Source organism: Henckelia pumila, chromosome 3 (assembly GCF_033568475.1).
Source record: "Henckelia pumila isolate YLH828 chromosome 3, ASM3356847v2, whole genome shotgun sequence".
Classification (NCBI taxonomy): Eukaryota; Viridiplantae; Streptophyta; class Magnoliopsida; order Lamiales; family Gesneriaceae; genus Henckelia; species Henckelia pumila.
Window position 1 is genome coordinate 164,252,326 of NC_133122.1, and position 14,841 is coordinate 164,267,166.

At 33.2% G+C, this 14,841-nt stretch overlaps 1 protein-coding gene across 1 annotated transcript; it reads left to right on the forward strand.

Annotated features, from left to right (window-relative positions):
• The first annotated feature begins 2,518 nt into the window (after positions 1–2,518).
• Positions 2,519–9,157, forward strand: LOC140887921 (probable xyloglucan glycosyltransferase 6). Its single transcript, XM_073295523.1, has 5 exons — positions 2,519–3,453; positions 5,776–6,084; positions 6,686–6,976; positions 7,049–7,162; positions 8,094–9,157. The coding sequence occupies exons 1-5, from the start codon at positions 2,761–2,763 to the stop codon at positions 8,727–8,729; spliced, it is 2,043 nt and encodes a 680-aa protein (XP_073151624.1). The 5' UTR covers positions 2,519–2,760; the 3' UTR covers positions 8,730–9,157.
• The last annotated feature ends 5,684 nt before the right edge of the window (positions 9,158–14,841 follow it).

The window sequence follows — 14,841 nt, forward strand, 5'->3', positions numbered from 1 at the left end:
CACATCTAGAAAGGCTGGAAACCCTTAATTATACTAAGAGGACGAGAGAGACAAAGTGAATTGGCAAGTCAAATGTGAGCCTCGGACCCTCTATTTATGGAAAGAGATCGGAAGCTCCGAACTCCTGATCGGAAGCTCTGATCTCTGCATGCATTCCACGTTCCGAACGTACACGAACGGAAGCTCCGATCTACTCTTCGAAAGCTCCGATCATTTGCATGCAGCTACGTGTTCAAGCATCATTGCCACGTTACAAGACACCACGATTGGAAGCTCCGATCTTCCTTCGGACGTTTCGATTGTCCCGTAGCTTTCGAACTACTTAACTTGTTCCCATCCCTTTGGAACCTCTGAACCCTCTAGGCTAAGTAGTTCGAACCTTCCTAACTATCAAGACCCAAAATGTGCTCTTTTGCCATTTTTGGACATTCTGGATCTGATTTTTTGGTCCGTTTAATATGATAAAAATCCCTTAATCATGTTTAATCACTTAATCTTGTAAAATAAAACCGGGTTATTATAGTTGGTATTGGGTCCGAGTCAAAGTTCGGGCAAGACTATTTTCTACCTTTGTATAATCACATGAGGGGTTTCGGTAAGTAGGTCAGGTATATCCGTATATGTTTGTGTAAATTCAATTATGCTTCAATTTTCGGACATAAGACACGCACACGTTGGTCTGAAACTTGTCCAAGGTCCGTGCCATTCTTAGCTGCCCAGATGTTGTTCCGGAACTAACACAAGTTCTGCGTGTTTGTTTTCGAGAATTTCCTTAGATTGTTCCTCATCCTTCTTCCTTATTTCTCGGGCAAGTTCCCAATGTGGCATCACACGATTTGATTTTCTTCCCCATTTTTTTTATCTTTCTCCAATTTTTTAGTCAAACCTATTCATAATCAAAATAAGATGATTTAGCGGTTAAAAAAAAAAGAAGATAATTTAGGTGTTTGGCTGAGTTTATAAGCTCTTCAAATCTGTTTGGTAAAAAAATGTTCCAAACAACTTATAAGCTAAAGTAAGTTTTTTAGCAGCTTATAAGTTGTTTTTAAAAAATTAAGGTCACTCCTACTTTTTTAGAAAACATCTTTTTTGGTATTTTATTTTTTCGTATTATCCATATATATTTTACAAAATACCCATCATGCCCCTTACCCATCATTTTACATAATTATCAATTGTTTTAAAATTAAAATATAAAATAGTTTTATTTTTTAATATATGTTTAAAATTTATGATAAAATGTCAAAACTATTTTTTTTATACAAATGTAACTGTTTACATTACTTTCATAGTGCATATTTTTGGTAATTTTGATAATAAAAAGATCTTATAATATCAAACACTTTAATATCTTATTTTTAAAATAAGATCTGACAACTTAATTATAAGCTTCTAAAATATTTTTAAGCTCTAAAAGCTTATAAGTTGTTTTTAATAAGCTTGGTCAAACTCAAAATAAAAAAACTAAATAAACAATAATGCAACAAAATACTTATCATGAATAGGGATGTAAATGAAGCGAACTGTTCGCGAGCTATTCGGAGCTCGACTCGTGAAAAAACTTGTTCGAGCTCGTTCTTTAAGCTTATTGAGCCGAACTCGGGCTTAATTTGGAGCTCGGAAATTTTTACGAGCCGAGCTTGAGCTTAAGGATAGTCGGCTCGTTAGCTCGTGAACATGTTCGTTAATAGGCTCGGGAGCTCGAGCTCGGGCTCGGCTCGTTTAGTGGCTCGTTAGCTCAAACTCGGGCTCGGCTCGGTTAGTGGCTCGTTTATTGTCATGATGTTATTTATTGGGTATTGTCGTATTGGATTCTTGACATATGACAAATATTTGATGATCAATTTTATGGTTTTATTCTCGATGTATTGTGAATAGTGAGATTATGGATAATGAATTTTATGTTGATATTATTTTATATTTTATTTGGAAGTTTTATACAATATTTTGGGGCGTTCTTTTTGTTATAAGTTTTCCATTTTTTTAGGTAAGAAAATTCTAATTTTAGTTTATAATTAATTTATAGAGATGTAATGTATTTAGGCTTGATGAGCTCGAAAATGAGTCCACTTAAAAAACCAAAAAACGAGCTCGCTTAACGAGCTCGAAAACGAGCCGAACTCAAACCCGAAAACGAGCTCGCTTAACGAGATTGAAAACAAACTGGCTAACAAGCCTGTTTAACGAGCTCGGTAGCGAGCTCGCTTAATGATGCCTGAAAACGAGTCGAACTCGAGCCAAACTCGTTTAATATGATAAATGAGCCGAGCTCGAGCCGAGCCCAAGCCGAACCCGAAACGATATATACTAAACGAGTCGAACCCAAACTTTATAATAAAATCTCGGTTCGAGCTTGAACCAAACCCAAGCCCAAGCCCAAGCCCAAGCCCAAGCCCAAGCCCAAGCCCTTAAATATACCAAACAAACCGAGCACAAACTTGATGCTGTTTGGCTCGATTCATTTGCATATGCACGAAGCAACAAATATGATTGATCGAAAATGAAATTTTTTTTAGTAGAAGGTATCATATATTGGCGCATACCCCGATGCAGGCCCTAAACGAATCGGACAAAAATGCATTTTTAGTTTTACAAATAAAAAAAATTGGGTTCCATTAACATATATCTTCTCAGCTCTCTCTATGCTTTGATTCCCCCTTTCTCCGGATCCAACACAGCACGAAGATGATCCGCCATTGATGCGAAGCAAGCTCAGATCCCGCCACCGGAAGCTGTACATACTGTGTTTCCTGCATCTATATGTCTCCTTCACCCAATTACGAGTTCCAGGAATGGTGGAACAAGCAACGTACCGACAACGAACACACCGACGACCATTTATTCCAAAACTCCGCTTTCCTAACTGTCGATATTCAGAGCCCCACATCCGCCGCCGCCAAGGACCGTTCTCGCAGCGCCCGTCAGCTCTCTTGGATTTACCTCCTCAAGTTCCATCAAATCGCTCACACCGTTGCTTTCCTTTCTAATGGATTCATATCCATCATTCGCACTGCTAATCGTCGAATCACTACGGCCTCCGCCGTTCCCAGATTCGAGTCTCGCTTTTACAAGATCATCAAATTCTTCTTGTTAATAAGTGTCTGCCTCCTTTTCTTCGAGCTCGTTGCATACTTTAAGGGATGGCATTTCAGTCCTCCCACTTTGGAATCCGAGGTCGAAGATGTACTCGAGTATGTTTATGCCAAATGGTTGGTAATTAGGGCCAACTATTTGGCGCCACCTTTGCAGAGTCTCGTGAATGTGTGCATTGTCTTGTTCTTGGTGCAGTCTGTGGATCGATTGGTTTTGGTGCTGGGATGTTTTTATATCAAGCTCAGAGGCTTGAAGCCGGTGGCAGAGATGGATTATGAACATGATGATGAAACTGGGAGAGGGAGTGTGGACAATTTTCCCATGGTGCTACTGCAAATTCCTATGTGCAATGAGAGGGAGGTAAGATGATGTAGGCTTTCAAATCCTTCGAATTAGAAGTTGAACGTTTTATTTGTTGACTGAATTTCGTTTGTTCACGTTTGTTTTATGTGGAAAGTTGCCATGTAAAATGGATTAACGAGAATGTGGCCTTATGATTTTGTTTACTTTAGCCGAGGTACAATAAGAAACTGGCTCTAATGGAGGCAAATTCAAAATGGTGCTTAACGAAAACAGTCATAATGAAACCACTCATTAACCATGTGCAGCTAGATCCGGGAAAGTCTTACAGAGATTATAAAAATGAGAACATGGATTTCTTTTTCCTATTATTAAGTGTGATATTTGCTGCTTCAAATTCAATTCCTCCCTTTGTATAGTATTTATCCTGCTACTTACTGACTATGTTTTGTAATGCACTCTGAATTACATCAGTGCAAGTGTTTAACATGATGACTGTATACAGTATAATCCATTAAAAGAGTGCTTGTGAATTGCGCCACTACATGACAAAAACACAAGCACAGAAGAAGACATAAAGAAAGAAAGTAGTTCACCTTTGTGCCATTTACGTGGAATTATAATATTATTAGGAATTAATTTCCTTCCTTATGTGTCATTGAGACTTTGTTACAAGCATTTGTGGAAGAAGTAGAAAATACACAAACTTTGTTTATTTTGATTAGGTGAAACATAATCATTTCTCTTTATGACAATGCCGGATAAAATGGATAACATGATTGCATTATTACGGTATGCAGATAAATGTAAATGCAGTTTCTATTTAAATTGCAATATTCCTATGATGATTAATTGATTGAATTGACCTAGGTAGCCAGGCTACTGCTGTCTGCTTGAAAAGACTTAAAATTGGCATGATATCTGATTAAAATTTGAAACTTTAAGTTTATATAAAGTAGTCAATTCTACAAGGACCTCCTTTTGTGCTGAAGAATTTGTTTCACACACTGCCCTCTTTCAATTTTTAATCATTGGTGAACAACGAATATTGCTTAGAAGGGTGCAAAATTGGTTACAACTGCTTGTTTCACAGGCCATACTGGCGTCTGTATTGGATGTTATAGATAGGAGACACACTTATGCTGTGGTCCTTTACTAGGTTGTCCAAGTCTGTATAACTGCTTGGGCTTGTTTTTGACCCAATTTGGTGCTTGCTGTAGGTAGTCTTATAATTATAAAACCCTATCCAGATAATTGAGCGAAAGACTTGTGTCACAATCTGATTCTGATTTACAGAGCTCTTTTTTTTCTTTTCTAAATTCCTTAGAGACCAACGTTCCTCTTCAATTTTCCCTGATTCTTTTGCTTTCCTATCATTTAGTGCTCTCTTTGAATATATTTTTGATGAATATCAAAATCGGATCAAACTCAAATTTTTGATCTACCGCTTGACTGGTGTGGCACATATGCACTGTCTGGACTTTGGAGCTCTACTTTACTACGCAGTAGTTGCTGTGTTCACAGGGTTTAAGATGTGGAAAGTGAAACAAAAAATTTCAACATCCTAACAGGGGATGCAGACGTGCAGAGTTGACTGAGCTTTAATGGTGCTTGACAAAGTGCTACAAAGAGAATGGTGCTTTGTTTTTAGTTGAAAATTATTGACTCAAAACTCAGGCAGTCAAACTGATAATTCTGTTTTTACAATCTTTTATTACGTTGAGGCCATTTGCATCTTCAGTGGTGTTTATGCTTCTCATCTCCAGCTTCAGTGAATGTTTGCGACTTGGTTCCATGCACTAACAGAATAATCTCATCAGAGAAATGGATATGACCTCTATATCATCGAACTATTCTGTTTACTTAGTTTCCTTAGGATTGATATCCAGGAGCCAAATAAGCTAATGCAATTACATTGGTTTGAATTATTTTGTCATAGAATCACTTTATTTTCATAAATTTTATTAGTGAACAACCTTTTGTTCAAAGTCTTTTAATTTTCTATGTATTTTAGTTTCAAGTCCAATAGACACATGAATTGAAAACTTCTTGAGGAATATTGAAAAGTTGTAAAGAGTTGGAATAATCTAATGATGCAAGTTGAAATGTGAAGTACCTTCTTACATTTTCAGGTGATTAATGACCTTTATTCCATCTGAAAATTATACATCCTGGTGCTTCTGATTTAGAACGGTCATGTTTATGTGAATCGTTTCAATTTCTTTTCTTACATAAAAGAGCTTCCAGTGACTCTTAGTGCAGAGGAAAAGAAATGTGAAAATTAGACTTTGGATTCTGTTTTTTTTTTTCACTATGAAAAATGAGGAAATGGTTTAGATAATTGGTAGCTCTGAGGTTGGTTGTTCTTTGATGCTGCTTCAGGTATACCAGCAATCTATTGCAGCTGTATGCATCCAGGATTGGCCCAAGGAGAAGATGCTCGTACAAATCTTAGATGATTCAGATGATACAGATGTTCAATCGCTTATTAAGGCAGAAGTGCACAAATGGCAACAGAGGGGTGTGCACATCATATACAGACATCGTCTTATTCGCACCGGATATAAAGCAGGGAATCTTAAATCTGCAATGAATTGTGATTATGTAAAAGAATATGAATTTGTAGCTATCTTTGATGCGGATTTCCAGCCAGCACCAGATTTTTTGAAGAGAACTATTCCTTACTTCAAGGTAATCTAATTACCATAAATGTGAAGTGAACTTAGAAATGTACGAAGTAAAAATTTTTGTTTGACGATAAGGATTGTGTGTTGTTTGCATTTAATTTTGAGGCTAATGTGTATTCTTTTTTCCATTTCAGACTTTGAAATAATTAATATCTTATTGTTGTAAATGATGAATTGGAAACTGGAAAATGCCTATAGTTATGGATAATACCAATTGAGAAATCGAACCTCAATGGACAAGGCAACTAAAAAATGCTAGTGCCAATAGTCACTGCTTTATCGGGTAGGTCTGAAAAATAATGCAGTACATCACCTCAGGACCTCTTTTTCCTAAAGTTTTTGCTTCTGAAAAAATTGCTGCGATCATCATGCAATTGATTATCACCACTTTTTTCCAGATTAAGAGATAGTAAGAACTTGGGTTTCCACTGAGTATCTATCTCTTCCCATTGCAGCATTTTGGTCCTTCTTACTCGAAATACATGTTCTCATCTGCAGTGCTGAAGAATATTCTTGTTTGCATGAATCAGAAATATAAATGCTCAGAACCGTTATTAAGGTGTAATATTTATTAAAGACTGCTAATTGAATCCTCCGTTTTGAAGGGAAAAGATGACCTTGCATTGGTGCAAACTAGGTGGGCTTTTGTCAACAAGGACGAGAATTTGCTTACAAGATTGCAAAACATAAATCTGGCATTCCACTTTGAGGTTGAGCAACAGGTCAATGGGTGGTTCATTAACTTTTTCGGTTTCAATGGAACTGCTGGTGTATGGAGAATCAAAGCCCTAGAAGACTGCGGTGGTTGGTTGGAGCGTACCACTGTTGAAGACATGGATATTGCCGTCCGAGCTCACCTTTGTGGTTGGAAATTTATTTACTTGAATGATGTCAAGGTTTGTGCACATGAAGATTTTTATTGTCTTCAATGCATTTTAAGTTGTGATTAACAATTCTCATATCTGCAGTGCTTATGTGAACTTCCCGAGTCTTATGAAGCGTACATAAAGCAGCAACACCGCTGGCATTCAGGACCCATGCAGTTATTTCGTCTTTGTTTTGTAGACATTCTGCGTTCCAAGGTTGGTACGACTGATGTATTATATTTTACTGTCTGGTTGCAGTGTACATGGATGAAGTGATAATTAAGTTAATCAGGAAGCTATCATATGTTACATTTACAATTAATTTAAAGGTGAGGATATAATTAATGTTTCTTTTATGTATGCATATATGTTGAGAAGTCAATATAAGAAAGCACAAAATTTATCTGGCTTGACTAGAGTTAAAGCTTTTTTGGGATCGATATAATAGTTCTTATAACTAAACGGATAATTTGCATTCACCCCCTTTACACTTTATGTATTTGACACTTGTCTCTCTTAGCATGCTATAATTCTTACACTTGATAAGGGAGGTAAGTATCAAATACATAAAGTACAGGGGAGGTGAATGTTAATTACCCATAACTAAATCACAATAAAATTATACCAAATATCTGACATAATAAAATCAAGTTGTATTTTATGATACATTTTTTTATTTTTAAGGATGTAAGAGATAAAAAAGACATAATAAAACTGGGCTTGATGTTCAAATCATGAAATCGCTGTTGGAAACTAATTGATATTTGCTGCCGATTGGAAGAAATGAAATCAAACTTGGAGAATGCCACTTGTAATTTGGATGCAGTTTTTCCTTTTGGAATTAGCTCTTTTTAGCAAAGGATTGATATTTGACTTGCAGCTGTACTTTTGATTAATTTACAGAACAAAAAAGTGGGGCTATGTTTTGGTTTTATTTTCCGAATTATGTAGAAATACATTTTTGGGTATTATGATTTATGTTTGTTTTGTTTCCTGGTGGAGGTATTTTGATTGTAAATGCCATGTCATATGATGTAAATAATTATCACCTACCATTTATTGCTTTAAAAAAAATTTCAATGCTTTAATTTATCCATAGATTATCAAGTTGTCAATACCTTTTAATTCACGCTGTTGGATATTCCAGGTGAGTTTCGTCAAGAAAGCAAACCTGATATTTCTTTTCTTTCTTCTGCGGAAGCTTATACTACCATTTTACTCGTTCACACTCTTCTGCATAATTCTCCCGTTGACTATGTTCCTACCCGAAGCTCAGCTGCCTTTTTGGGTTGTCTGTTATGTCCCTGGACTAGTCTCCATATTGAACATCCTTCCATCCCCACGATCATTTCCATTCATCGTGCCCTATCTTCTTTTTGAAAATACAATGTCTGTGACCAAATTTAATGCAATGATATCTGGGCTCTTCCAGCTGGGAAGTTCTTATGAGTGGATTGTTACCAAGAAACTCGGTAGATCATCTGAAGCTGATTTAGTTGCCATTGTGGAAAATGAATCCACACCTATGGTGGAGAGTGGGATCCCAAGGTCGTCCTCTGAATCAGGTCTGCCTGAGCTTAACAGACTAGAGATGACCAAGAAATCTGGAAAGAAACGAAGAAATCGTTTGTACAAAAAGGAGCTTGCACTTTCGTTTATTTTGTTGACTGCCTCTGTTAGAAGCTTGCTATCTGCTCAAGGAATTCATTTCTATTTCCTCTTGTTTCAAGGAATCACTTTCCTTATCGTAGGTCTTGATTTGATTGGAGAACAGGTGAGTTAATTCAAATTTTTTATTTTTCGCGACGGAGAAAATTCTTTGCATGGATTGCTGCGCCAGGAAAATCCAGCACCCTCAGGTACAATTTTTTACCTGATCTTTTGTATGACTTTGTGAAGGACGGTTCCCATGTTTCCCACGAATTGTATAGTTATCGCAAGATTGCTATATCATTTCATTGCAATATGCCTGATGCCGTTTTACAGTTGAAATGTTCATGAAGATAGTATACATAGTGGCCACGATGATTGGACAAACTATCTATATTCGTTAGTTTGATGTAATCTATTGTACACGCCATGTTTGTAAATTTTGGAGAAAGTTTTTTCCTCAGAAGTCGCAAAATTTTCATTCTTTTTTCTTTGTAATCGACAGTTGATGTATAATTACAATAGTATTATTATTTTTAATGAAGAGGAGCAGTACCTAAAAACCTTTTGAAGGCTGATAACTTTTGGTAATTATCTATCTATTTGTGGCTGAATAAATTGTAATATTTACAGTTGTATCTGCAATCCTGTGATTTTGTTGGGATTCTAATTTCCAGGGACTGTGTTTTTCCCTTTTTCAGTAATTTCAGACGTGCATGCATAGCATATGTTATATATATCATATCTATTATCTATTATCTATTATTATATTATATTATATTATATTATATACTCTTATAAATATATGAGTTCCATTATAAATATATGAGTTCCAATTGTGAATTTTCTAATTTGTCCTTCTTCATCTTACATATTATTATTAATTAAATATTTTTTTAGGTTTTTCATTTTATTTTCTAGATTAGTCAAGAGTAAATAATTTTTGTACATTTATTTATTCAAGGTATATTAATTGTTAATATTTAATTCATGTCTTAAACTAAAAAAGTTATTAATTGAATTTATCTTAATTTTGTGTTCATTGATTTATTATTCAAAGTACATTAATTGTTAAATTTAATTCATTTTTTATCTATTACTCTTATAAATATATGAGTTCTAATTGTGAATTCTTTAATTTGTCCTTCTTTATTTTACATACTATTAATTAAATATTTTTGTCATTTTCATTGTTTTTTTTAGGTTTTTTATTTCATTTTCTAGATTAGTCAAGAGTAATTAATTTTTGTCCATTTATTATTCAAGGTATATTAATTTTTAATATTTAATTCATGTCTTAAATTAAAAAAGTTAGTAATTGAAATTTATCCTAATTTTGTGTCCATTGATTTATTATTCAAAGTAGATTAATTGTTAAATTTAATTAATTTTTAAACTAAAAAAACTAATATATTAATTTAAATATTTAATTGTTAATATGTAATTTTATTGCACTTTGGTTAGTATCATTTTTCATTTAATAATTAATATTTTTGTCTAATATTTTTTAAAATTTTAGGGACTACAAATATAATCAACAACATCAATATTTTTTTATCCAAAGTAAAAAATATATTCATTTCGTCCTGTGTATTTAGGCTTGTTTATATTTTCACAAATATATATATATATATATATATATATATATATATATATATATATATATATATATATATTAAGAAAGTGTTTGAAAAAGTAAATTTTGTAAAGAAATTTCTCATTTTGCCCTTATTTAATGAAATTTTAATAAAATAAAATGATTATACAAGTAGTTAATAATATGAATTTAATGGGGATAAGTTGTTAAAAGAGTAGGATATATGATATTTAATATGAAAACTAGATTATATAATTGAGACCGATAAAAAATAAATGTAATTTAAATAAGTGAGACATAAAGAATATGATTATAACTTAGTTGTTCATATTTGTATTAAAGTATAATATTTGTCTAATAAAATCAATTAATAATAATAAAATAAAATAATTATACAAGTAGTTAATATGAATTTAATAGGGGTAAATCGGTAAAAGAATATGAAAATTTAAAAGAATTAATAAACAACATAAATATTTTTTTGTCTAAGGTAAAAAATATATATATATTCATTTCGTCCCATTTATTTAGGTTTGTGTGTATTTTCATATATATATATATATATATATATAAATAAAGTGTTTGTAAAAGTAAATTTTGTAAAAGAAATTGTTATTTTGCCCTTATTTAATTAAATTTTCATAAAATAAAATAATTATACAAGTAGTTAATAATATGAATTTAATAGGGATAAATTGTTAAAAGAGTAGGACATATGATATTTAAATATGTGAGACATAGAGAATATGATTATAACTAAGTTTCATGTTGATATTTGTATTACAGTATAATAATTGACTAATAAAATCAATTAATGTTAATTCTTATGAAATCGTAAAAAGTTGCGTGACAAAAAGTAGAAAATCAAAATAAATTCAAATCGATTTTAAGTCAGATAAGTTATTCTTATATCTAAGTTACTTAAATACTAGAAATGATTGATTATAAATTTTTTTATTGTTTAAAATATGATTGTTCATCCTCTAAAAAATATTTTTCTTCACATTTTTTTTGTCTACTCAAATTTTTATTACAAATAATATATTTAAAATACTATTCTTAAAAATTATATATTAATTATCACACTTCATATAAATGTTTTTTGTGGCATGTACAACAACATGTGCTTTATATGCATATCAAATTTAAAACAACTTAATTGGATTATTATTGGAGAAAATTAAGAATAAAAACATATTCAAGTCAAAAATTGAGATTGAACATTGTTGAATTGTCAAAAATCACGTCAGCAATTGGACTAACAATAGTCGAAAATTAAATGTTAGTGCACCAAAACCAAATTTGACAAATCAATGGACTAAAACTCAAATTTGAACAAATTAATGAATAAAAAAATCATTTATCTGAAAGAAATTACTGTAGCAAGTCAAGCTACAACAATTGTCTAATGATTAACATGATTTATCAGAGAAAAAATAATACGTGATTTATATTTACTTTAAATAAAGATAGCTTTTAAATAAAGAAAAAATAGTTTTTTTGTTCAATAACTTATTTAATATTATGATTTGGTCCACTAAGTTTACAAAGTTTATTTGTGATACGCTAAATTTTAATTCGGCTATTTTTGGTCTAATTGGGGACGTGACACTGGAAAATACTGATTTATAATAAAAAAAAATACTGACACGACGTAAAAATATTGAAGTGAGATCGAACATTATTGAATTGTCAAATATCACGTTAGCAATTGGACTAACAATAATTGAAAAGTAAATGTTAGTGCACCATAACCAAATTTGACAACTCAATGGACTAAAACTCAAATTTGGACAAGTTAATGAATCAAAAAATCATTTCTCATAAAGAATTATTGTTTTTTCTTAAAAATCAATATAAGTAAAATTAGCATTTAACATAAATTGTTTATGATGGGGTGCAATAATAGTGTCTGAGAGCATTAATCAAAACATGACGCTTGAGATTTTGTATTGTTTAAAATTTTGAGTCGTATTGTTACCATCAACTATAAATTTTGGTAAAGCGAGACGTGTTCGGTCATACAATTAATATCAGAGTCAAGCTCGTAGTTTCAATTCATATTGATTGAAAGCACAATTCTTGATAAGGTGATTGTTTGGGTGCAATAATTGTCTCTTGAGTTGAACAATTAAAACATATATTTGTTTGAACTGTGATACGATCTAAAAGATTTGCGTTACACAATTACCACTAACTATAGTTTTTAGTAAAACACAAATCTCTTGATCCTACAGTTTGTAACAAATATATATATTTTATGTTTTTAATAAATATATAACATATGTTATTGTTTTAAAATTGTTAGCTAAAAAATAAATCAAACTCAATGCATAAACATATAATATAACTAGAAAAAACCGCCGATAAAAAACCGACAAATATAACCAAAAAAAAAGTTAAATAGGTGATACGACCACTTCAGTAGCTAATTAGATATTGAATCATGGTGACTGAAGTTTGAACTTGCCCATAAAAAGTATAACACTTGATTTTAATAAAGCTAAACATTCGAAATTTGATAACTTCGGTCTCAATCAAATAAAATTGTTGTTACGTGCAACGCACGCACATTTTTCTAGTTAAATCAAATATATTGGATCATAATTACAAAATTCGGCCTAAATTGTGACGCCCGGGGCTGAAGAGGCAGGGAGTGATCGCCGATGCCAAGAGGTTGCACGGACAATGAGCGGCTCCTCGTAGGCTTCTAGGCGGAGGGAGACATGAATGAACCGATCCCGTGCCGGAATGAGAGGAGATTCTGAGACTGTGTAGGTATGGGACTACATAGTTGAGGAGGGCTTAAAAGATTTCATATGTACTGCTCATATCAAGAAGGTGCATCTTCTTTTCGGAAGCTCATCACATAAGAACTCCAAAGTTAAGAGTGCTTGACTTGGGGCAATTATAGGATGGGTGACCCCCTGGAAAGTTTTCCAGGGTGCGTGTGAGTGAGGACATAAGCACGCTGAAAAGACCCGTCTTGATACAGTGGGTCGCCCGGGGCTGAAGAAGCAGGGAGTGATCGCCGGTGCCAAGAGGTTGCACGGATAATGAGCGGCTCCTCGTAGGCTTCTAGGCGGAGGGAGACATGAATGAACCGATCCCGTGCCGGAATGAGAGGGGATTCTGAGACTGTGTAGGTATGAGACTACATAGTTGAGGAGGGCTTAAAAGATTTCATATGTACTGCTCATATCAAGAAGGTGCATCTTTTTTTCGGAAGCTCATCACATAAGAACTCCAAAGTTAAGCGTGCTTGACTTGGGGCAATTATAGGATGGGTGACCCCCTGAAAAGTTTTCCAGGGTGCGTGTGAGTGAGGACATAAGAACGCTGAAAAGACCCGTCTTGATACAGTGGGTCGTTACATAAATTCATCACAAATTCAACAAGTGGTTGAGCACATAGATGGAAAAGTTGCAATGTGTAATCAAAAATTAAAATAAAGTTATTATATATATATATCGATAGTATTAAATTTAATCATCAGCTATCCACCCTACCATAACGTAACCCCATTATTGTTGTTTTCCAATGATCACACTCAAAATGTATCAGGGTTTTTTGGAGACGATATTATTAATCTACATTCGTGAGATGGATCAATCTAATTTATATCTGTAGTCAAAAGTAATATTTTTGATTGGATAAAGTAAAATTTACTCATGATTCTGGTCGAGTCAGAGATTTATCTCACAAAGTTGATTTGTGAGCCGATCTCATAAGAGTTTGTGTGCACGTTTTAATCAAAGGTTGAAATTGGCTAAGCATAGTATCTGGACATATATTAGAAGAGAAGTTTTCTGATCAACCTATTTAAATTTTAATCCGAGAGGGCATTGGAATCTGCCTTTCTTCAATGTATTTGTTGATATATGTGTGGAACTTAATTATTTGTTTAAGAATATTTTAGGTATTTTACATATATTGATGTAGCCCTAATACTATTTATATGTATTGGTATTCGTCATCGTATTGAGACAATTGATGCACAAAGATGATAAGAAAATAGTTCTGAGAGGGGACATGTTGTAAATTCTCTTTGTTTTCTTGGTTTCATATAATAGAAATTTGCAGCGGTGGCAAGTGAACATAGCTCTCACCTCGAGAGTGAACTATTATAAATCTTGTGTTCTTCTGTTTATCTTTCGTCATTTTTTATCGCTTTCGATAATCAAATCTGGGACCATAAATCCTAACAATTGGTACCAGAGTGCCGTGTTGAATTTGAAAGCGATGGTTAGCAAAGAAGGTTTGGCACACGAGATTGAAAAATTTGATGGCAACGATTTTACTTTTCTGGAGGATGCAAATTGATGATTATATGTATGGTAAAAAGCTGCATCAACCACTTGTGGGGAAGAAACCATAAAAGTTGTCAGATGATGAGTGGAGTCTCCTTAATAGACAGGTGTTGAGTGTTATTCGATTGACAATGTCGAAGAACGTGGCTCATAATGTTACAAAGGAGAATTCAACTTCAGGTCTGATGAAGGTTCTGTCACATATGTATGAGAAACCATATGCAAATTATAAGGTATTTCTCATGAAAAAACTTTTTAATTTGAAGATGGTTGAAGGGGCTTCTGTGACAGCACATCTGAACGATTTTAACACAATTTTCAATCAATTGTCTTTGGTT

Excerpts from the sequence above, each read along its gene's own strand:
- LOC140887921 (XM_073295523.1), top strand. The coding sequence starts at position 2,761 with ATGTCTCCTTCACCCAATTACGAGTTCCAGGAATGGTGGAACAAGCAA. Across the intron at positions 6,085-6,685 it reads GAACTATTCCTTACTTCAAG|GGAAAAGATGACCTTGCATT; the intron begins GTAATCTAATTA and ends TCCGTTTTGAAG. Across the intron at positions 7,163-8,093 it reads TAGACATTCTGCGTTCCAAG|GTGAGTTTCGTCAAGAAAGC; the intron begins GTTGGTACGACT and ends TGGATATTCCAG.